Source organism: Balaenoptera borealis (assembly GCF_965194805.1).
Source record: "Balaenoptera borealis genome assembly, chromosome: 1".
Lineage (NCBI taxonomy): Eukaryota > Metazoa > Chordata > Mammalia > Artiodactyla > Balaenopteridae > Balaenoptera > Balaenoptera borealis.
This window is the reverse complement of record NC_138860.1, coordinates 44,983,251-45,005,288: the sequence shown is the minus strand read 5'-3', so window position 1 is coordinate 45,005,288 and position 22,038 is coordinate 44,983,251. Positions and strand designations below refer to the sequence as shown.

At 36.2% G+C, this 22,038-nt stretch overlaps 1 protein-coding gene across 8 annotated transcripts in view; it reads left to right on the top strand.

The window, feature by feature from the left end:
- The window catches only part of HMCN1 (hemicentin 1), a 510,534-nt gene that overhangs the window by 412,485 nt on the left and 76,011 nt on the right, over window positions 1–22,038 (top strand). For all 8 annotated transcript variants that reach the window (XR_014247210.1, XM_082401086.1, XM_082401087.1 and 5 more), the window contains 10 exons: window positions 735–856; window positions 1,055–1,219; window positions 2,843–2,950; window positions 3,391–3,528; window positions 3,643–3,777; window positions 6,970–7,239; window positions 15,775–15,965; window positions 19,769–19,982; window positions 21,113–21,247; window positions 21,657–21,847. Coding sequence is in view for 7 of the 8 variants with exons in the window: in XM_082401086.1 (XP_082257212.1) it covers window positions 735–856; window positions 1,055–1,219; window positions 2,843–2,950; window positions 3,391–3,528; window positions 3,643–3,777; window positions 6,970–7,239; window positions 15,775–15,965; window positions 19,769–19,982; window positions 21,113–21,247; window positions 21,657–21,847 (1,669 nt within the window). In the remaining variant the exon portion in view is untranslated. The remainder of the gene's footprint in view (window positions 1–734; window positions 857–1,054; window positions 1,220–2,842; window positions 2,951–3,390; window positions 3,529–3,642; window positions 3,778–6,969; window positions 7,240–15,774; window positions 15,966–19,768; window positions 19,983–21,112; window positions 21,248–21,656; window positions 21,848–22,038) is intronic.

Here is a 22,038-nt window from a genome sequence, read left to right as displayed (position 1 = left end):
TCATTTTGATACATATTTTCTTTAATTTTTATTTTATATTGGAGCATAGTTGATTAACAATGTTATGTTAGTTTCAGCTGTACAGCAAAGTGATTCATTAGATTACTTTAAATAATGTATGTGTATTTACTCAACCTTCTGAACATTTGAAGTGATTCAGATCACTTTAGTTTTGAGTTGATTCAAAGTTAAGGAAAAGACTCTTTGATTTATGTACTATGCATCTCCAAGGTATCCACCACATATAAGGAGACGTGTGAAGTAGGGAAAAGTGCAAGACAGACAGACTTGTAGTTACCCATCTGTCAGTAGAAATAATCAAATACCAATCTGCAAAGTTATTGTGAAATTTAGAGATGATTAATGTGAAGCATTTGAGATGGTGCCAGGAATGTGTTCAATGGTCAATCAACAATGGCTATCATCAGTGTGCTCATTTCACTGTATTTCACCTGGGAGAACATAGTTGATTATGTTATAAGCATTCAGAAAATTCAAGATTCCCTCTTCACACAATCATTCCACACCACTGCTTCCTGCAGATGTCAAGGGTGAGGTCCTATTAACCCACTGCCATATAAACTTAAAGTCTGATGCATAAAATGATGCTCATTTTAACATGACGAAAGAGTTCCATTTCCCTCAATTCACAAGATAGTACCATGTTGAACCAACTAGAAACATTTATGAAAATTGATATAAAGCACCTCATTACTTTGAAATCTCTCTTCTAGGCTCCTGTCTTCAGGTTCACTAGTAATTATTTCCCCTTCTGTGGATGACACTGCAACCTATGAGTGCACTGTGACAAGTGATGCGGGAGAGGATAAGAGAACTGTGGATCTCACTGTCCAAGGTAGAACTGGCTTACTATGTGGACTGAAAGTTATTACAGTGATATCATTCCATCATTCCTCTACTTCACAAGAGAGCTTCCTTTTCCACTCACCAAGCATTCACTTTCAGTGTAGAAAGAGGATATATGAGGAGGCTTTGGAAATCTGTAAGGGTTGGGAACATGTAGTTTTCTTTCTTTTTGTTGTTTTTGTTTTAGTTCCACCTTCCATAGCTGATGAGCCTACTGACTTCCTAGTAACCACACACGGCCCCACCGTGATCACCTGCACGGCTTCAGGAGTTCCATTTCCCTCAATTCACTGGGCGAAAAATGGTATAAGACTGCTTCCCAGAGGAGAGGGCTATAGAATTCTGTCCTCAGGTAAGACCCAGCTCAGTGATTACACAGCTATTGATTGGATTCGTTTTTACTGGATGGCCTTACTTGGACTTCTGTTGCACCAAAATAAAAGAATAAAGTACATCTGCATTCCTGGGCTTAGGCATCTGGGAAAAAATGCACTTAAGAGTGGGGAGGGGGAACTTGGGAAAGGGATAGAAAAAAAGTCTAAAAACAAAATAACAAATAATATCTAGGACTGATATGAATATATTAAGCATGACCACTGGGATTTTATGTGCGTATTTACTAAACCTAAGGTTTAACAAATTTACTGGTTGCCTTTGAGTGAACCACACTTCTTTAATTGGCCAAGTAGAATGTCCATTCATTCAACAAACATTTAGTACCTAAAATAGGCTAAAAACTCCACTGAGTTTCTGAGGATATAAAACTAAGACAGGGTTCTTGCTTTTAAGGTTTCAATAATTTAGCAAGTAGGGCTGGGTGTTAAGTGCTATGATATGGATAATTTTTGAGGGTGGTAGTAACCATCATTTATAGAATTTAAGTATTGAAAATTTTATAATATTAAAGAGAAAAAAATTCACCTAAATGAAAGTATAAGTGATTCACATTTGTGTTTCTGGAAATTCATCCTGCATTGGGGAGGTACACTGGAGATAAACTAAAGTAGCAACTACCATCCTGAGGCTTTATGAGTGTGGGCATATTATTCTAAGAGAATTTGTTTATTTCTTTAGTAGAAGGGAAATAATGAAAGATTTGTTCTCAGGATGGAACTTGGCTTTCAAAGCATAGTATTTTGGCTAGCTCAGAAATCTGCATAAACGGGTAGCAAGTAAAATCATAAAATATAAATTAACTACTCTTCAGCACAAAGTACTGTGCTAAGAAAACAGTTTAGAAATTTCTCAAAATGTTAAACAGTTACCATATGACCCAGCAACTCCATTCCTAGGTCTCTACCCAGAGAAATGAAAGCATATGTCCACCCAAAGACTTATATGCAAATGTTCATACAACATCATTCACAATAGCCAAAAACATAGAAACAATGTAAATGTCCATCAACTGGTGAATGGATAAACAAAATGTGGATAATTCACAGGATGGAATTCTATTTAGCAATAAAATGGAACAAAAATATTGACACCTGCTACAACAGATGAAACTCAAAAACTAGGCTCACAGTAGAAGTCAGACACAAAAGCCTTCTGTATGATCCCATCTATATGAAATTTCCAGAAAAGGCCAATATATAGAGAAATTAGATTACTGATTGCTTACACCTGGGGTTGAGAGTGAGGCGGGACTATAAGTGGGGTGAGATTTCTTTTGGCATAATGGAAATTTTCTAAAATTAAGTTGTGATAATTGCACAACTCTGTAAGTATACTAAAAATCATTGTATTGTACATTTAAATCAGTGAATTTTATGGTCTGTAAGTTTTGCCTAAATACAGCTGTTAATAGTGATTTTTTTAAAAAATACTGTGGTAGGTAAGCACAGGGAGTACAAGTATGGGTACAAGCCATGCACTACTGTGCTAGGGGGACAGACTCACACAAAATCAAAGAGACGTGGTTTATCAAACCAGAAAAACAGGGATGCACTGTGCATGAAAAATTTTTCCTTTTTAGGAGCAATTGAAATATTTGCCACTCAATTAAGCCATGCTGGAAGATATACTTGTGTTGCCAGGAATGCAGCTGGTTCTGCACATCGACATGTGAGCCTTTATGTCCAAGGTATGAAAGGTTATTTATTCATTAAAATTTTACTGTTGTACTTTTTTAAGTCATGTTTATTCTTGACAGGTGGTACCGTCCAGAGTCATAAACCACAGTAATATTTTGGGGATAGGAAAGCCTGATAGATGTTCTTCAATAGACTAAAGAAAACATACAGATGACAAACCACACAAAACAACCCCTAAATTATTTGTCTTCTTGAATTTTTATGATCTGTTTCTGATTTTAGTCTTTTCTATGGAGCTCTTCTAATGGAAACTGGCTATAGTAACAAGACTCAAAAAATGTGATATGGCCGCTATTTGCTTTTCCCTGGGACAATGAAATCACTAATATTTTGGAATTTTGAATTCAGGCATGTTTAACCTCATGGCTACTGTAGACATTTATGCTACTAACTAGAGCCTTTGCTTATTTCTGTTGATTGGTTCTTATAGAGCCTCCAATCATTCAGCCTCAGCCAAGTGAACTAGCCGTCATTCTAAACAATCCCATTTTATTACCATGTGAAGCAACAGGGACTCCCAGTCCTTTCATCACTTGGCAAAAGGAAGGTATCAATGTCATCACTTCAGGTACCGTTTCAATCAAGAAAATAATGGCAACTCAGTTTTATAATTCAGAAGTCGATATGATTTTTTAATGAAAATAAAAATTCTTCTCACTCTGCTTTTGTAACTATGATGTAGGTAGAAGCCATGCAATTCTTCCTCGTGGTGGCTTGCAGATCTCCAGAGCTGTCAGAGAGGATGCTGGTACTTACATGTGTGTGGCTCAGAATCCAGCTGGTACAGCCTTGGGCAAAATCAAGTTAAATGTCCAAGGTACCTAAATAATAAATCTCTATGCCTTCATTGCAAAGATGCTTATAATAGTGTATATCAGAATTCATATATCTAAAGTAATGATGCCGCCATAGTTCTTAATTAACATTCTTAGTTTATGTTATCCTATATGTTTTTCTATTAACCTTATGAAGGAAAAAATTTAGTGCTTGGGTGTTTTGGGGCATTATTTGTATAAGAAAACTGAAGCATCTCATGATATTTTGAATTTCTGTGAACCTCTATTTGGTACTTTCGTTGTAGCACATATTTAAGGTGATTTTTAAAACTATTCTCTCTGTAATACTACTTTGTATACATTACAAAATACTGGATTGTAATATCCACTTAAAAAACAAATCAAATTTTAAAAATTTTAAAGAATCACCAATAAGAATCATGAAACAAAAAAATAAGTCATAATTGCAATTAAACCAGCTTGATGGAAAAAAATATTCTGAAGACAGTGGGGTGTTTTTCACATTTAACTTATATTTTCTTGATGTAATATTCATAGCTTACATGCATTGTTTTTGTGGATCAAGACGTGACCTAGAGATGGGTTCCGAGCTGCTCAGTTTGCATTGCTGATTTGAATTTCCTTGTAGTGTGATTTTCTTATGCTGAATTAATAACTGTAGTAAAGCTCATTTACCTGCAGATTGTAAATCTAATTTATTTGTATTTTTCAACACTTCTTTAACAAGTGTTTATTGGGATAATAAGTAGAAATACGTTGACCATTATAGATATGATCCTTTCCTTATAGTGTGGAGAAGGAAAAAAATGAAACTACCAAATAAATGAAATTATGATAAATTCTGACATATGCTATGCAGAGGGAAAACAAAAGGCTGAGTTGGAGAATAATGGGAAAATGTGGGGACCACTTTACACTAGTGGTTAAAGTAGGCTTTAACCTACTGATGGGGGTACCATTGGAGCTGAGGGGGGTACCATTGGAGCTGAGACCTGAATGATGAGCTAGGATGAGCCATGTAAAGGTAGCAGAGTGTCCAAGGAAGAGCAGGCAGCCTGTGCAATGGCCCCAAGGCAGGAAAGGGTAAGAAAAGAAGCGTGCTAGTGTGGCTGACAGTAATGAACCTGGGAAGGCTGGCAAAATGTGAAGGAGGTCAGAAGAGAAAGTGGGACCAGTGCACGGAGTGCCCGAAGGACCAGAGGAGGGGTAAGATTTCCTTCTGTGTGCGATGTTGAAGCCTTTTAATGATTTAACCAAGACTCTTGTTTGGTTTTAGGAAGACCTCTTTTGCTGGTATGTAGATAATGATTTCGAGAAAGCACAAGTCTAGAGCTAGAAGAACTAGTAAAGTGCTCTAGGCATCATGTGACACAGTCTGGCTGGGAGTGCGAGTGGGTGTGTGAGTTGCAGGGGAAAATGAAAAAGAAGTGGTGGATTCAAGAACTCTTTGGAGATGTAATTGCCAGGATTGCTGATTAATCAGATTGGGAGGTTAGGAAAAGAGAAGAGTTAACGCTGTTTCCTGGGCTTTGGGCCTGAGCTAGTGATGGAGATAGTGCTGTGAGGGATGCAAGGGGAGGAACTGGTTTGGGAGGAAGGAAAGCGTGATTTCTGTTTAATCATGTTAGATGTGGGAAACTATTAGAAATCTAGCAGGGATGTCAAAAAGCGTTGAATATTTATGAATTCAGAACTCAAGGGAGAAGTATAGTCTAAGATATAAATTTGGAAGTAATCAGGGTATTTCAGTCTACAAGACTGGATGAGAATTTGGACCGAAAAGAGCTTAAGGACAAAGCCCCAGGACTCTGCATTGTTAAGAGGTCTGAGAAAAGAGAGAACACTGGAAAAGAATACAAAGGAGAGGGAAGAGATGACAGAGGAAAACTAGATGGAGGCTAGGAGAGGTCAGTGTTTCAAGAAGGGAGTAGACAGCTTTTTGAATGCAAGCGAGAGGTCAGTTAGGATGATGACCAAGAAATATTCATTGGTTTTGGCAACACTGAGGTCATAGAAAAGAAGTAGTGAGGGTTTTTTCCTTCACTAATTGATTAAAACTATTGATATGAAAAAAAGAAACACTTTTTTTCAAAAAAGAAAAAGAAACACTTTGAACAACTAACAGCATTTCAATATTCCAAAATGGGAAAATGTGGGGACCACTTTACACTAGTGGTTAAAGTAAGCTTTAACAACTACTTGGGGGGTGGGGGATACTATTGGAGCTGAGGCGGGTACCACTGGAGCTGAGACCTGAATGATGAGCTAGGATGAGCCGTGTAAAAGTAGCAGAGTGTCCAAGGAAGAGAGGGCAGCCTGTGCAATGGCCCCAAGGCAGGAAAGGGTAAGAAAAGCTCAGTAGAATATCCTTAGTGTAATCTATTGTAAACACTAGGAAGGGAAATCCTAATCATAAATCCTTCCACCATTTTCTGAAGAAGTGGAAAGAGTTCTATCTATATACCGTCAACCCTTGACCAACACGGTTTGAACCGTGCAGGTCCACTTATACGTGGATATTTTTTCAGTAGTAAATACTACATTACTGTACAATCCAAGGTTGGTTGAATCTGCAGGTGCAAAACCACAGATACAGAGGAGACAAGGATACAGAGGGCCAACTATAAGTTATATTCAGATTTTCGGTAGCACACAGGGTCGTCATCCCTAACCCCTGTGTTGTTCAAGGGTTAATTGTAATTCTTTTCCATATTCTACTTCTTTATTCCTTTATTCATTAATAAAAATACCTTGTTAAATATGGCCACTGTATATGAGATCATAAGCACTGTAGGAAATGAGTGAATAAAAGAATCTTTGAGCAGGTGAACAATTTCCAAACCTTGAAGGGGTCTATTTTGGAAGTTTTAAGTAGCTGATGAATCACAATACATGTATGTTAAAGAAAATACCTCTGTCAACACAGTCTAAGTTTTCTAGACATGAAATCCCTCACGAGTACATGTTTATATCCTTATTTAAAATTGATTATCATTTATATTTGTTAACTAGATAGAGAATAATTTTCTACAATGGGTTCAATGAATTTTCTTTTCCAATGCAAACAAGCTATAGCAATCCTTTGGTGATGATATGGTAAAGTCAGGGCTTTGTTTCTTGTCAATGTGACTTCACTTTGCTAGAGTGATACTGTAGTGTGTAAATGGTACATTCCTGCTTTTAAGATAACATTCAAACCTTGTATCTTTTAGTTCCTCCAGTCATTAGCTCCCATCCTAAGGAATATATCATTGCTGTGGATAAGCCCATCATGCTACCCTGTGAGGCAGATGGCCTCCCACCACCTGACATTACGTGGCATAAAGATGGGCACGTAATTATGGAATCAATCCGCCAGCGCATCCTCAGCTCTGGAGCTCTGCAAATAGCATTTGCTCAGCCTGGTGACGCTGGCCAGTACACGTGCACAGCAGCTAACGTGGCCGGATCAAGCAGCACGAGCACCAAGCTCACTGTCCATGGTAGGTTGTTTAGCATAAATCATTTCAGTGTGCTACATTACCATGGCAAAGAAACAAAAACCACCAGGAAGAAAATACGATGAAAATCCAAACAATGTAGAACAGTAATCCAGAGTGGAGTGTGTGTGTGCATGTGGTATGTAGGAACACTTGCCCCTCAAATATGTTTTTGGTAGGCTATGTTTATTTGTGTGTGCACATATGTGTGTGAGAAAGAGAGGTTTTATCACTAAAGCCAGGATAACTAATGTGTTGCCAATCCCCTCATATTGTGATTATTGGGATCTTTAATTTGGCTTATGAGGAGTCCATTTGTTTTGTTACTCTTCTGCTTTACTTTTCAAGTTGCAAGTCATCTTGGCTCACAACTAATCACCATGTGACCTACATTATAAATGTAATGTGAATCTAATGAGAATTGGAGATCTATTTGATTCATTATTTTAAAGTATGTAGCAAAATATTTACAGGTATATTTGAATAATAGAAAAAATACCATATTTTCCTTTGCATTCAGACAACTAACAAAATATCTAAAGATCAGCAGTGAAATATTTTAGTTGTTATTTTGTTACTTTTTTTAATTGTATACTTTTAAGACTAAAGGTAGAATACCTATTAATATCAGTGGTAAGAAACAATAAGTGAATTAAACTGTTTCCAACTACTATTTTCAGAGGTAACTCTTGTTTTAATGATGAGTTTCTACTTTTTCCTTTTTAAAAAATTTGTGAAAGCTGTTTTTTATCTTTCAGGTGTATTTGAATTTTCTACAGTTTTATACCTGCTTTCAGTTAATATAATTGAACCTATTAATACACATTAGTCCTTTAGTTTCAAGTAAATAATATTCCTTCTTTCAAGTGTTTGTAGACAATTTACAAAAATTGACCATATACTAAACAACAAAGAAATTGTTAATAATAATTTAAAAGTATAGGCCACAATTCCTGCCCACAACACAATAAAGCTAGAAATGTGTAATGAACTTTTAATGCCAAAATCCCAACCCCAGCCAAATTAAAAAATACCATTCTAGTCAACAAGTAGGTCAAAGAATATGGTTTTATTTTCAGATTATTTAGAAAATAATAAAAATAAGGACACCACATATCAAAATGTATGGTGTGTGGCCAAAACTATAATGAAATATAAAGTCACAACCTTAAAATTTTCATTTTGAAAAAGAATGAATTTAAGTAAATGTACTAATACTGCAACTTTGTAACCATTAGAAAAGTTGAAATATAAACCCCAAGGAAACCAGGATAAAGGGGATACTAAAAATAAAGCATACATTAATGAAAAATGAATATTTATGACATACCATTCAGCAAAATAGATTTTTGGCTTTTCCATATTATCTATTGTTTATGCATATAATCATTCACATAGTCTTTGTATATTTACTAATATAATCATAAAAAAATAATTTTTGCTGAAACCAATTGTTCTAAAAAATGTCATTAAGATTGATCCATTTCTCAGCAATGTATTTGAATAATTCCAAAATTTATTGTTTTGGGACGGGAGTGTATTTTTACTTTTTTTTTTTCTTATTAGTCATCCATTTTATACACATCAGTGTATACATGTCAATCCCAATCTCCCAATTCATAACACCACCACCCCCACACCCCTGCGGCTTTCCCCCCTTGGTGTCCATATGTTTTTGCTCTACTTCTGTGTCTCAGTTTCTGCTCTGCAAACTGGTTCATCAGTACCATTTTCTAGGTTCCACATATATGCGTCAATATACGATATTTGTTTTTCTCTTTCTTACTTCATTCTGTATGACAGTCTCTAGATGCATCCATGTCTCTACAAATGACCCAATTTTGTTCCTTTTTATGGCTGAGTAATAGTCCATTGTATATATATACCACATCTTCTTTATCCATTCATCTGTTGATGGGCACTTAAGTTGCTTCCATGACCTGGCTATTGTAAATAGTGCTGCAGTGAACATTGGGGTGCATGTGTCTTTTTGAATTATGGTTTTCTCTGTGTATATGCCCAGTAGTGGGATTGCTGGATCATATGGTAATTCTATTTTTAGTTCTTTAAGGAACCTCCATACTGTTCTCCATAGTGGCTGTATCAATTTACATTCCCACCAACAGTGCAAGAGGGTTCCCTTTTCTCCACACCCTCTCCAGCATTTGTTGTTTGTAGATTTTCTGATGATGCCCATTCTAACTGGTGTGAGGTGATCCCTCATTGTAGTTTTTTTTTTTTTTTTCCAAAACAATTTATTGCATCATATTTGGTACCTTATGTTTGACAACAAAAAGGAAATTACATCTGTAACTGCAGGAAAAAGAAGCTGGTCTGTTATTGAAAAAAAAAATCTTGGGCCCTTTAAAAATTACAAAGTCTTGGGCTTGCCTGAAACAACTGAGCAAGAAATATATTCTTAGAAATGTAGGGCTTCAAGTATTAGAAACCTGTGACACTGTGGAAAAATTCCAGAGGTATCTGAACTGCAGCACTTTTTTTTCTGCATGTCGTGAACAAGGCCTGCTGAGGTTTTTAACCGTTAGTCTCTTGATCGGTCACAGAATGGTAGTCAGGAGTTCTGCTCTTTAACTCCAAGCCATGGCCTCATTGTAGTTTTAATTTGCATTTCTCTAGTAATTAGTGATGTTGAGCAGCTTTTCATGTGCTTCTTGGCCATCTGTATGTCTTCGGAGAAGTGTCTATTCAGGTCGTCTGCCCATTTTTGGATTGGGTTTTTTGTTTTTTTAATATTGAACTGCATAAGCTGTTTATATATTTTGGAGATTAATCCTTTGTCTGAAAATTCATTTACAAATATTTTTCCCATTCTGAGGGTTGTCTTTTCGTCTTGTTTATGGTTTCCGTTGCCGTGCAAAAGCTTTTAAGTTTCATTAGGTCCCATTTGTTTATTTTTGTTTTTATTTCCATTACTCTAGGAGGTGGATCAAAAAAGATCTTGCTGTGATTTATGTCAAAGAGTGTTCTTCCTATGTTTTCCTCTAAGAGTTTTATACTGCCCGGTGTTACAATTAAGTCTCTAATCCATTTTGAGTTTATTTTTGTGTATGGTGTTAAGGAGTGTTCTAATTTCATTCTTTTGCATGTAACTGTCCAGTTTTCCCAGCATCACTTATTGAAGGGACTGTCTGTTCTCCATTGTATCTCCTTGCCTCCTTTGGGATAGGTTAGTTGACCATAGGTGCGTGGGTTTATTTCTGGGCTTTCTATCCTGTTCCATTGATCTATATTTCTGTTTTTGTGCCAGTACCATACTGTCTTGATTACTGTAGCTTTGTAGTATAGTCTGAAATAAGGGAGTCTAAATCCTCAAGCTCCATTTTTTTCCCTCAGGACAGCTTTGGCTATTCGGGATCTTTTGTGTCTCCATACAAATCTTAAGATTTTTTGTTCTAGTTCTGTAAAAAATGCCATTGGTAATTTGATAGGGATTGCATTGAATCTGTAGATTGCTTTGGGTAATATAGTCATTTTCACAATATTGATTCTTCCAAAATCCAAGAACATGGTATATCTCTCCATCTGTTGGTATCATCTTTACTTTCTTTCATCAGTGTCTTATAGTTTTCTGCATACAGGTCTTTTGTCTGCCTAGGTAGGTTTATTCCTAGGTATTTTATTCTTTTTGTTGCAATAGTAAATGGGAGTGTTTCCTTAATTTCTCTTTCAGATTTGTCATCATTAGTGAATAGGAATGCAATAGATTTCTGTGCATTAATTTTGTATCCTGCAAGTTTACCAAATTCATTGATTAGCTCTAGTAGATTTCTGGTGGCATCTTTAGGATTCTCTATGTATAGTATTATGTCATCTGCAAACAGTGACAGTTTTACTTCTTTTCCAATTTGTATTACTTTTATTTCTTTTTCTTCTCTGATTGCTGTGGCTATCCAAAACTATGTTGAATAAAAGTGGTGAGAGTGGACATCCTTGTCTTTTTCCTGATCTTAGATAAAATGTTTTCAGTTTATCACCATTGAGAATGATGTTTGCTTTGGGTTTGTCATATATGGCCTTTATTATGTTGAAGTAGGTTCCCTCTATGCCCACTTTCTTGAGAGTTTTTATCATAAATGGGTGTTGAATTTTATCAAAAGCTTTTTCTGCATCTATTGAGATGATCATATGGTTTTTCTTCTTCAATTTGTTAATATGGTGTATCACATTGATTGATTTGCATATATTGAAGAATCCCTGCATCTCTTGGATAATCTCACTTGATCATGGTGTATGATCCTTTTAATGTGTTGTTGGATTCTGTTTGCTAGTATTTTGTTGAGGATTTTTGCATCTATATTCATCAGTGATATTAGTCTGTAAAATTCTTTTTTTGTAGTATCTTTGTCTAGTTTTGGTATCAGGGTGAATGTGGCCTCATAGAATGAGTTTGGGAGTGTTCCTTCCTCTGCAATTTTTTGGAAGAGTTTGAGAAGGATGGGTGTTAGCTCTTCTCTAAATGTTTGACAGAATTCACCTGTGAAGCCATCTGGTCCTTGACTTTTGTTTGTTGGAAGATTTTTAATCATAGTTTCTATTTCATTACTTGTGATTGGTCTGTTCATATTTTCTAATTCTTCCTGGTTCAGTCTTGGAAGGTTATACCTTTCTTAGAATTTGTCCATTTCTTCCAGGTTGTCTATTTTATTGTCATAGAGTTGCTTGTAGTAGTCTCTTAGGATGCTTTGTATTTCTGCGGTGTCTGTTGTAACTTCTCCTTTTTCGTTTCTAATTTTATTGATTTGAGTCCTCTCCCTCTTTTTCTTGATGAGTCTGGCTAATAGCTTATCAATTTTGTTTATCTTCTCAAAGAACCAGCTTTTAGTTTTATTGAACTTTGCTATTGTTTTCTTTGTTTCTATTTCATTTATTTCTGCTCTGATCTTGATGATTTCTTTCCTTCTGCTAACTTTGGGTTTTGTTTGTTCTTCTTTCTCTAGTCCCTTTAGGTGTAAGGTTAGACTATTTATTTGAGATGTTTCTTGTTTCTTGAGGTAGGCTTGTATAGCTATAAACTTCCCTCTTAGAACTGCTTTTGCTGCATCCCATAGGTTTTGGATCATCGTGCTTTCACTGTCATTTGTCTCTAGGTATTTTTTGATTTCCTCGTTGATTTCTTCAGTGATCTCATGGTTACTTAGTAGCATATTTTTAGCCTCCATGTGTTTGTGTTTTTTACGTTTTTTTCCCTGTAAGTGATTTCTAATCTCATAGCGTTGTGGTCAGAAAAGATGCTTGATACGATTTCAGTTTTCTTAAATTTACTGAGGCTTTATTTGTGACCCAAGATGTGATCTATCCTGGAGAATATTCCATGCGCACTTGAGAAGAAAGTGTAATCTACTGTTTTTGGATGGAAAGTCCTATGAATATCAATTAAATCTATCTGGTCTATTGTGTCATTTAAAGCTTGTGTTTCCTTATTAATTTTCTGTTTGGATGATCTGTCCATTGGTGTAAATGAGGTGTTAAAGCCCCCCACTATTATTGTGTTACTGTTGATTTCCTCTTTTAGAGCTGTTTGCAGTTGCCTTATGTATTGAGGTGCTCCTATGTTGGGTGTATATATATTTATAATTGTTATATCTTCTTCTTGGATTGATCCCTTGATCATTACATAGTGTCCTTCCTTCTCTCTTGTAATGTTCTTTATTTTAAAGTCTATTTTATCTGATATGAGTATTGCTACTCCAGCTTTCTTTTCATTCCCAGTTGCATGGAATATCTTTTTCCATCCCCTCACTTTCAGTCTGTATATGTCCCTAGGTTGAAGTGGGTCTCTTGTAGACAGCATATATATGGGTCTTGTTTTTGTATCCATTCAGCAAGCCTGTGTCTTTTGGTTGGAGCATTTAATCCATTCACATTTAAGGAAATTATCAATATGTATGTTCCTATTACTATTATCTTAATTGTTTTCCATTTGGTTTTGTAGGTCCTTTTCTTCTCTTGTGTTTCCCACTGAGAGAAGTTCCTTTAGCATTTGTTGTAGAGCTGGTTTGGTGGTGCTGAATTCTCTTAGCTCTTGCTTGTCTGTAAAGCTTTTGATTTCTCCATCGAATCTGAATGAGATCCTTGCCGGGTAGAGTAATCTTGGTTCTGGTTCTTCCCTTTCATCACTGTAAGTATATCATGCCACTCCCTTCCGGCTTGTAGAGTTTCTCCTGAGAAATCAGCTGTTAACCTTATGGGAGTTCCCTTGTATGTTATTTGTCATTTTTCCCTTGCTGCTTTCAATAATTCTTCTTTGTCTTTAATTTTTGCCAGTTTGATTACTATGTGTCTCAGCATGTTTCTCCTTGGGTTTATCCTATATGGCACTCTCTGCACTTCCTGGGCTTGGGTGGCTATTTCCTTTCCCATGTTAGGGAAGTTTTCAACTATAATCTCTTCAAATATTTTCTCGGGTCCTTTCTCTCTCTCTTCTCCTTTTGGGACCCCTATAATGTGAATGTTTTGCGTTTCATGTTGTCCCAGAGGTTCCTTAGGCTGTCTTCATTTCTTTTCGTTCTTTTTTCTATAGTCTGTTCCGCAGCAGTGAATTCCACCATTCTGCCTTCCAGGTCACTTATCCGTTCTTCTGCCTCAGTTATTCTGCTATCGATTCCTTCTAGTGTAGTTTTCATTTCAGTTATTGTATTGTTCATCTCTGTTTGTTTGTTCTTTAATTCTTCTAGGTCTTTGTTAAACATTTCTTGCATCTTCTTGATCTTTGCCTCCATTGTTTTTCCGAGGTCCTGGATCATCTTCACTATCATTATTCTGAATTCTTTTTCTGAAAGGTTGCGTATCTCCACTTCATTTGGTTGTTTTTCTGGGGTTTTATCTTGTTCCTTCATCTGGTGTATAGCCCTCTGCCTTTTCATCTTGTCTATCGTTCTGTGAATGTGGTTTTTGTTCCACAGGCTGCAGAATTGTAGTTCTTCTTGCTTCTGCTGTCTGCCCTCTGGTGGATGAGGCTATCTAAGAGGCTTGTGGAAGTTTCCTGATGGGGGGGACTGGTGGTGGGTAGAGCTCAATAAAACTTTAATCTGTTTGTCTGCTGATGAGTGAGGCTGGGTTCCCTCCCTGTTGGTTGTTTGGTCTGTGATGACCCAACACTGGAGCCTTACCGGGCTCTTTGGTGGGGCTAATGGCGGACTCTGGCAGGGCTTACGCCAAGGAGTACTTCCCAGAACTTCTGCTGCCAGTGTCCTTGTCCCTTGGTGAGCCACAGCTGCCCCCCACCTCTGCAGGAGACCCTCCAACACTAGCAGGTAGGTCTGGTTCAGTTTCCTATGGGGTCACTGCTCCTTCCCCTGGATCCCGATGCACACACTACTTTGTGTGTGCCCTCCAAGAGTGGAGTCTCTGTTTCCCCCTGTCCTGTCGAAGTCCTGCAATCAAATCTCGCTAGCCTTCACAGTCTGATTCTCTGGGAATTCCTCCTCCCGTTGCCAGACCCCCAGGTTGGGAAGCCTGACATGGGACTCAGAACCTTCACTCCAGTGGGTGGACTTCTGTGGTAAAGTTGTTCTCCAGTTTGTGAGTCACCCACCCAGTGGTTATGACATTTGATTTTATTGTGATAGCACCCTGCCTGCCATCTCATTGCGGCTTCTCCTTTGTCTTTGCATGTGGGGTATCTTTTTTGGTGAGTTCCAGTGTCTTCCTGTCGATGATTGTTTAGCAGTTAGTTGTGATTCTGGTGTTCTCGCAAGAGGGAGTGAGAGCATGTCCTTCTACTCCACCATCTTGAACCAATCTCTATTTTTACTTTTTGAGCCAAGTATTCTTAATATTTTTTAAGCCTTTCTTTTAGAAGTGAATATCTTAGTTCCAAGTTCACTAAAGTATTTCTTAGTACCCTGAAATAGTCAATTGACCTTTCTATATTGCCTAAATTCCATTTCAAAAAAATTTGAGGCAACGGCAGTATTTGCACAGAATTATGAAATCACCGTAAAAATTTCTCTGTGACAGTATAAAAACTGAATTAAATGTCTTCACCGGTTTTACTTGCATTTGTTGTAACACATGTGAAATACTGCAATAAATATTTTTTTCTTTAGCACTTTTTGATATTTAATATGGGGTGAGTATTTTACAGTGTTTTTTACTAGGGACTTTTATTAGTCTATCCTCACAATATCTCTGTGATACAAATCTAGCAATTCTACAACTATAGAAGCATTTTTTGGTTTTAGTTGCTCTTGTTTATTTTACTTCAGTGCAATAAGCAAAAGAAACTCAAGTAAGGAAAAGTCAGGAAGTCAAATAAAATCTAAATATTTCTCACCAGTTCTATGTCATTTTTTCAGAAATTGATATTCAGCAAGTACAGATGCATTAGAATTCTTGCTAGCATCAAAAATATGGATTGCTTTCATAGTAACAAACAAGTAAATGGCTTGATAAATTTTGTTAGTATTTCTAGCAAGTTACCCTCAAGAAAGTCTATTGTGTGTTAATTTTCAGTGTGAATAAAGATATTATTGAACTCAACATCCTGAATACCTATCATTTTTAAACTCTTCATAGTACCACCTAGAATTCAAAGTACAGAAGTACATTACACGGTCAATGAGAATTCACAAGCCGTTCTTCCATGCGTGGCTGATGGAATCCCCACACCAGCAATTAACTGGAAAAAAGACAATGTTCTTTTGGCTAACTTGTTAGGAAAACACACTGTCGAACCCTATGGGGAGCTCATTCTGGAAAATGTTGTGGTAAGTTTAATAGACACGAATAGATACATTAAGCCAGATTATTAATTCACCTTTTTACATTTAGTGACTTAGCTCAGAAATGTATTTTTTAATAATGAAAGGAAAGAAGGTACTCTTATAAATTCAGGTCAAAAAATTAATTTTACACATATTTCATTTTATGTCCCCGAGAACAGTATTTAGCAGATTGTGAGAACTCATAAGTGGCCTCCTTCTAAAATTATTTTATTTTTGTGGAAATCTGTGTTTATCAAGAAAAATTCTAAGCCTCTGTTATATTCCATGTTTGTAACAATGCATGAGGATGGTTAGAAGAATAGAGATGTAAGAATGTCTGATGTATTATTAAGCAAATACAAAAAGCAGACTTTTTGCTCTTTTCAGGTTTTTAAATAACTCTTAGTCTTAGGGATCAGGGCAAGCTGGGGTTTTTGAATATTCTTAGGTGGTACTTCGCCAGTTTGCAAAATTGTAGCTATGGGAAGCATCTTAGTTTTTCAGTATGAGCCCACTTGAAGAGGAATCTGTATCTATGTATACCACATGACTTTTAAAAAAATTATCACATAGTTTGAGAGTATCAACACTTGGTACTAAATATTAAACATGATTAAAATGTGAATCATATTCAGAGCTTTTGTGCCTATCTTATTCCTTTTCATTACCCTTCAAAGTGCCTAAATTTCATTACAAAGTCTTCATAGAATTAAATTTGAACAAATTAAAATGATAAAATTGATCACATTCACTTCACAGTATAATTTCAGCCTTTAGCCAGACTCCTGGAATTACCAGATAAATAGCTCTAGTGATAGGCTAACTCTGTCTCATGTGCTAGTAGAAATTGTATTTATTCAAATCTAAGTTTCCATCAATTGTAAGATGCACCAATATTTTATGTGCCACTAAGAAAAAAATATATAGTCAAGTAAACTAGAGAAGATCATCAATTTTTAAGTTGTATCCCAAATTCAGAGATATTAAAAGTTAAAACTATGAATTTTAGAATTGATAAAATAAGGATACATTTGTTTGCTTGTTTGTTTAAGCTGGTAAACATCTCTGGTAGGGATTACTCCCAGGTTCAAGAATGTTGAATTAGGCCCCTTAATCACTCTTAGACCTGAAGAAATTAAATAAGAAAAGTTTAGACTTTTAGTGAGATAGTGACTCAGATACATTAAGAAATATATCAACAATAAGGTAGCTTATAAAAGCTAGATGAAGGACACAAATGATAAGAAGTCTATTTGTGGATAATATGTACAATCCAGATTTTCAAAAGCTTTACTTCCATAAAATCCTTGATTTTAAACTTAAGTTGTTATAACCTGGGAATTTTAAGAATAACTAAGTGGTGTCAGAGTGGGGAGACCTTTCCATGGAATATGATTTATTCCTGTTTGCCCTTAAAAAAATTAGTATACAACCAACCAAATTTAGATTATATCTGTAATGAGTAATTACAATCTTTATGCTGCATTTCCAATCAGTTTTTTGATGCTTCAATGCAAAAATATATATATATATTCTTAAACTTTTTAAAAAGAAGAAAAAGTCTGTAATATGGACCTTAACGCAGTCAGAAGCATTCAGTCATTAATTCAACAAATATTTATTGAGTACCTTCTCTGTGATCAACACTGATTTTAGGCACTGGGAATAGATACATCAGGGAACAAAATAATCAAAGATCCTTGCGCTCGTGGAGTTTATTTCTAGAGGAGGGAGATAGAAAATAACAAATAAAAATAAACAATGTATTGTTTCATACCAGTTGCCAAAAGAAAACAACTGGTATGAAAAATAAAAGAAGAGCAGGGTAAAGGGGATCAGAATTTGGAGGAGTACAGGTTACATTTTTAAATAGCATAGTCAGAGTAAATGTCCTTTGGGAAGGAGACATTTTGAGCAAAATTTGAAGGAAGTGAGTTAGCTAAGCAAATATCTGGAAGAGGAGCATCCCAGGCAGAGAAAACTGGGATGCTCCTCCCCCAGATTTGGGGGGCAAAGAAATTAAGGTGGGTGCAAAGAACGCAAGAATGTAAGGTAGGAACGTGTCTGATGTATTTGAGAAACAGGAGGCCAGTGAAAGCAAAGAAGAAAAAGAATGAAAAGAGGGAGAAAGAAGTCAGAGAAAAATGAAGGCCAGATACATGTAGTGTCTTGTAGGTCATAACAGTTTTGCATTTTACTCTGAGTAAAATCAGAATCCATTACAGGTTGTGAGCAGGGGAACAATGTTGTCTGCCTTATGTTTTTGCAATATTGCATTGGCTCCTCATCCCCCTTCCCCCTGCTCCTCTTTCTCCTCCTCCTATTCCATGAGAATATATGGTAGGGAGGCAAGGGTAGAAACAGAAAAGGCCAGTTGGGAAGATGGTCTGGAGGCAGAGGAGAGATTATAGGACTCAAAGCTGAACATTAGGTCAATCCACATCTCTGACCCAATTTCATTCCTTTTTATGGCTGAGTAATATTCCGTTGTATATATGTACCACATCTTCTTTATCCAGATACTATGTGTAAAATGGACAACTGATGGGAACATGCTGTACAGCACAGGGAACTCACCTAGTGCACTGTGGTAACCTCAATGGGAGGGAAGTCCAAAAGGGAGGGGATATCTGTATGCATATGGCGGATTCACTTTGTTGTGCAGTTGAGGCTAATACAGAATTGTAAAGCAACCATACTCCAATAAAAAGTAATTTTAAAAAGCTGAACATTAGCAGAGAAGGGGTGAGAAGTGATTGGATTTTGCACATACTTTGAAGCTAGGATTTCCTAGCTAGATTGCAAGTAGAGTCTGAAAAAGAAAAGAATAAAGGATAACTCAAATGTCTGAGAACAAAGGCATGAACAACTGGAAGAACAAAGTAACCATCAACTGAGATGGTGTGAAGGCTGCAGATAGAACCAGAAGGGGAAATGGGGAGTTCAGTTTTGGACATGAGTTTGAGATGTCTTTTAGACATCTAAGCAGAGAGTTGGAATGAAAAGTTCAATGCAGTTGGAATTTGGAAGAAAGATCTGGGCTGGAGATCCTGGTACTCATCAATAGATAGATGATATTTAAAGCCATAAGACTGGATGAGATCACCAAAGAGGTGAGTGCAGATACAGAAGAAAAGAGGACTAAGACTGAGCCCTTTCACATACCAACATAAAGACATTAATGTGGAGGGGAAGCCAGCAAAAGGAGATGGAAAAGGAGCAACCAGTGAAGTAGGAAGGAAACTAGGGGAATGGGGTATCCTGGAAGCCAAGTGGAGACATGGTTTTAAAACGAAGGAAGCCAGAATTGTGTCAAATACTGCCAATACATCTAATAAAGTCAGTGCCAAGAGCTGGATTTAGCAAGTGAAATTTTGGAATTGCAGGTGTTATTGCCCTTACTCTTGCCATTTCCTTTGATAATTTTGGTGGACTTTGGTGCCACATTACCCAGAGAGCCAACTATGCTGTCAAGATTCTAACAGCCTTTGGGACTATTTGCTCTTTATTTGTACATTGCAGTACAGCAGTTGATGTTTAATAAACTTTATAATCTGAAGTTTTCTGAGATCTTATTATTATAAATTCTATAGTTCTATAAGGTATGGGCTTTTGTTTAAATTCTTATACATTTTAAATTATGTTATTTAAAAGCTAGCCAGATGGTTCAGACTACAAGATGGAAATTTAAACTGTCTTTAAAGAAGAGTGCTCCTTCGGGGACCAAGCTATGCAATTTTATGTATTATATGTAGTATAATGTAAGATTATGTAATTTTAAGCCCTATGATTTTTCTTTCTTTAAGCCAGAGGATTCTGGCACCTATACCTGCATTGCTAAGAATGCTGCAGGTGAAGACACACACACCGTCAGCCTGACTGTGCATGTTCTCCCCACTTTTACTGAACTTCCTGGAGATGTGTCATTAAATAAAGGAGAACAGCTACGATTAAACTGTAAAGCAACTGGTATTCCATTGCCCAAGTTAACATGGACCTTCAATAACAATATTATCCCAGGTTGGTAATTTAATTCTTAAGAAGTGAATAGTACACCCATAGAGAACTCAAAACCAATCTCCATTTTTGTTTTAAAGCCCAGGAGCCCTCATCCCTGGGAGGACAAGTGTCTCTGTTTGTTAGACTTTATGACCAGCATAAAGATATTGTCTGTAAAGAGAAATTGTTGCATCCCAAAATTGAGTTCTGAAGTACTGCATTTACAAATGCCTTGCTGGAAAATTAGTAATAAGCTTGAGTTTTCTCTGCTATAAAGATTTATGTTAATCACTAGAATTCACCAACTGTATCACCTTAACAATAATAGTATACCTTACTAAGGAAAAATAAACTCTAAAAAACTTAATCAGTACTCTTTTCTGAAGGTGTAGTACTAACTTAGCTATTTAAATTTTTAAAGCTTAATTTTCCACATAATATTCAGCAGTATGAAACTTTAAAGGATAATTTGAATGGGAGAGAACATACAAGGTAAACATACTTAACATAATTAGATATTGGCTGGTCTAATCAAAACCTTATTTAGTATTGATTATTTTAGGATTAGAACGTTTATCTTATACTCTATTCCAAGTATTGTAAATATTTCTATCATCATCACTTATGGAGAAGTTCAAATTATTACAAATTTAATCTTGTTGTCATTATTTATTACCTAACTAGCATATATTTTCATGATTTCCCCTCTGAGCTACCAGGTCAGTTGAATTATATTTTGATGTAACTTGTTTGGGAGGAAAAGTGGTGTGAGAGAAATGAAATGGAAAATGTCATATTTCTGAATGAAAGATTTTTTGAAACCCAGAGAGACTGTGAGCCAGCTTTAGGCAACCCTTTGAGATGAAAGGTATACTTCAAATCGAAAATTAATTTTAAAAGATGTTTGTTTTCATTCTCTTCTCCTGTTCCTTCTGCCGTTTTTCATTCTTCAAACAAGTGTCTAGAGACACAGCAAATAGCTCAGGAAGAAATCCCTGGAAAAGGCTCTCTCCTCCAATGTCATAATGAGATCTCTTTGGTTCAATTGCTGACCAATTCATAAATCTAACCTGAAAAATATTGAGCTGTAGTGATTATTTTCCTAGGTTACTGAGAGGCATTTATGTTGCTTTCTACCTTGTTTCCTTCAGCCCACTTTGACAGTGTAAATGGACACAGTGAACTTGTTATTGAAAGGATGTCAAAAGAAGATTCGGGTACTTATGTGTGCACTGCAGAGAACAGCGTTGGTTTTGTAAAGGCAATTGGATTTGTTTATGTGAAAGGTAGATAAAAGTGTTCTATTTTTAATTTGTAATTTATTTATGATGAATGGTTCGTGTTTTGCCTCCTTATTGTATAGTAATACAATATAACTTCAGGTTATTAATCCATTTAGTCTCATTTCACAGATATGCAAATTCATGATGTAAAAAAAATTATGAACATTCAACTCAAAAGTAGGTAAGCAGTATGTAAAGAGATCATTTGGCACAAAATGGAATCATCCACTTAGGTTATTGAAATGGACAAAATTATCTCATTGATTAGCATGAGCAATTAATTCTGGAAGATTCATGGGGCTCCAAAGTGGCTTTTCCCCTCTTCACTAAATTATCTTTTAAATAGATCAAAATCACAAAGAAATTATTGGAGCTTCCTTTTTCTTATACTCATCTTTTGTTATTTCCCCAGAACCTCCAGTCTTCAAAGGTGATTACCCTTCTAACTGGATTGAACCACTTGGTGGTAATGCAATCCTGAATTGTGAGGTGAAAGGTGATCCCGCCCCAACTATCCAGTGGAGCAGAAGAGGGATGGATATTGAAATTAGCCACAGAATTCGGCAACTTGGAAACGGCTCCCTGGCCATTTATGGCACTATAGTAAGTCACACTGGAATTGTCAGTATGCACTTTAACTGTCACAATCAATGCCTCTCTACAGGTGCCATGGATGGGAAAAGTTTTTCATGCATTCCTATTTTAATCATAAAATCTGAATCAATGGGTTCTTTAAAAAACTGAAACAATGGTTCAAATTGATGATTTTTAGCCCTTCAAAGAAGTACAAGCAA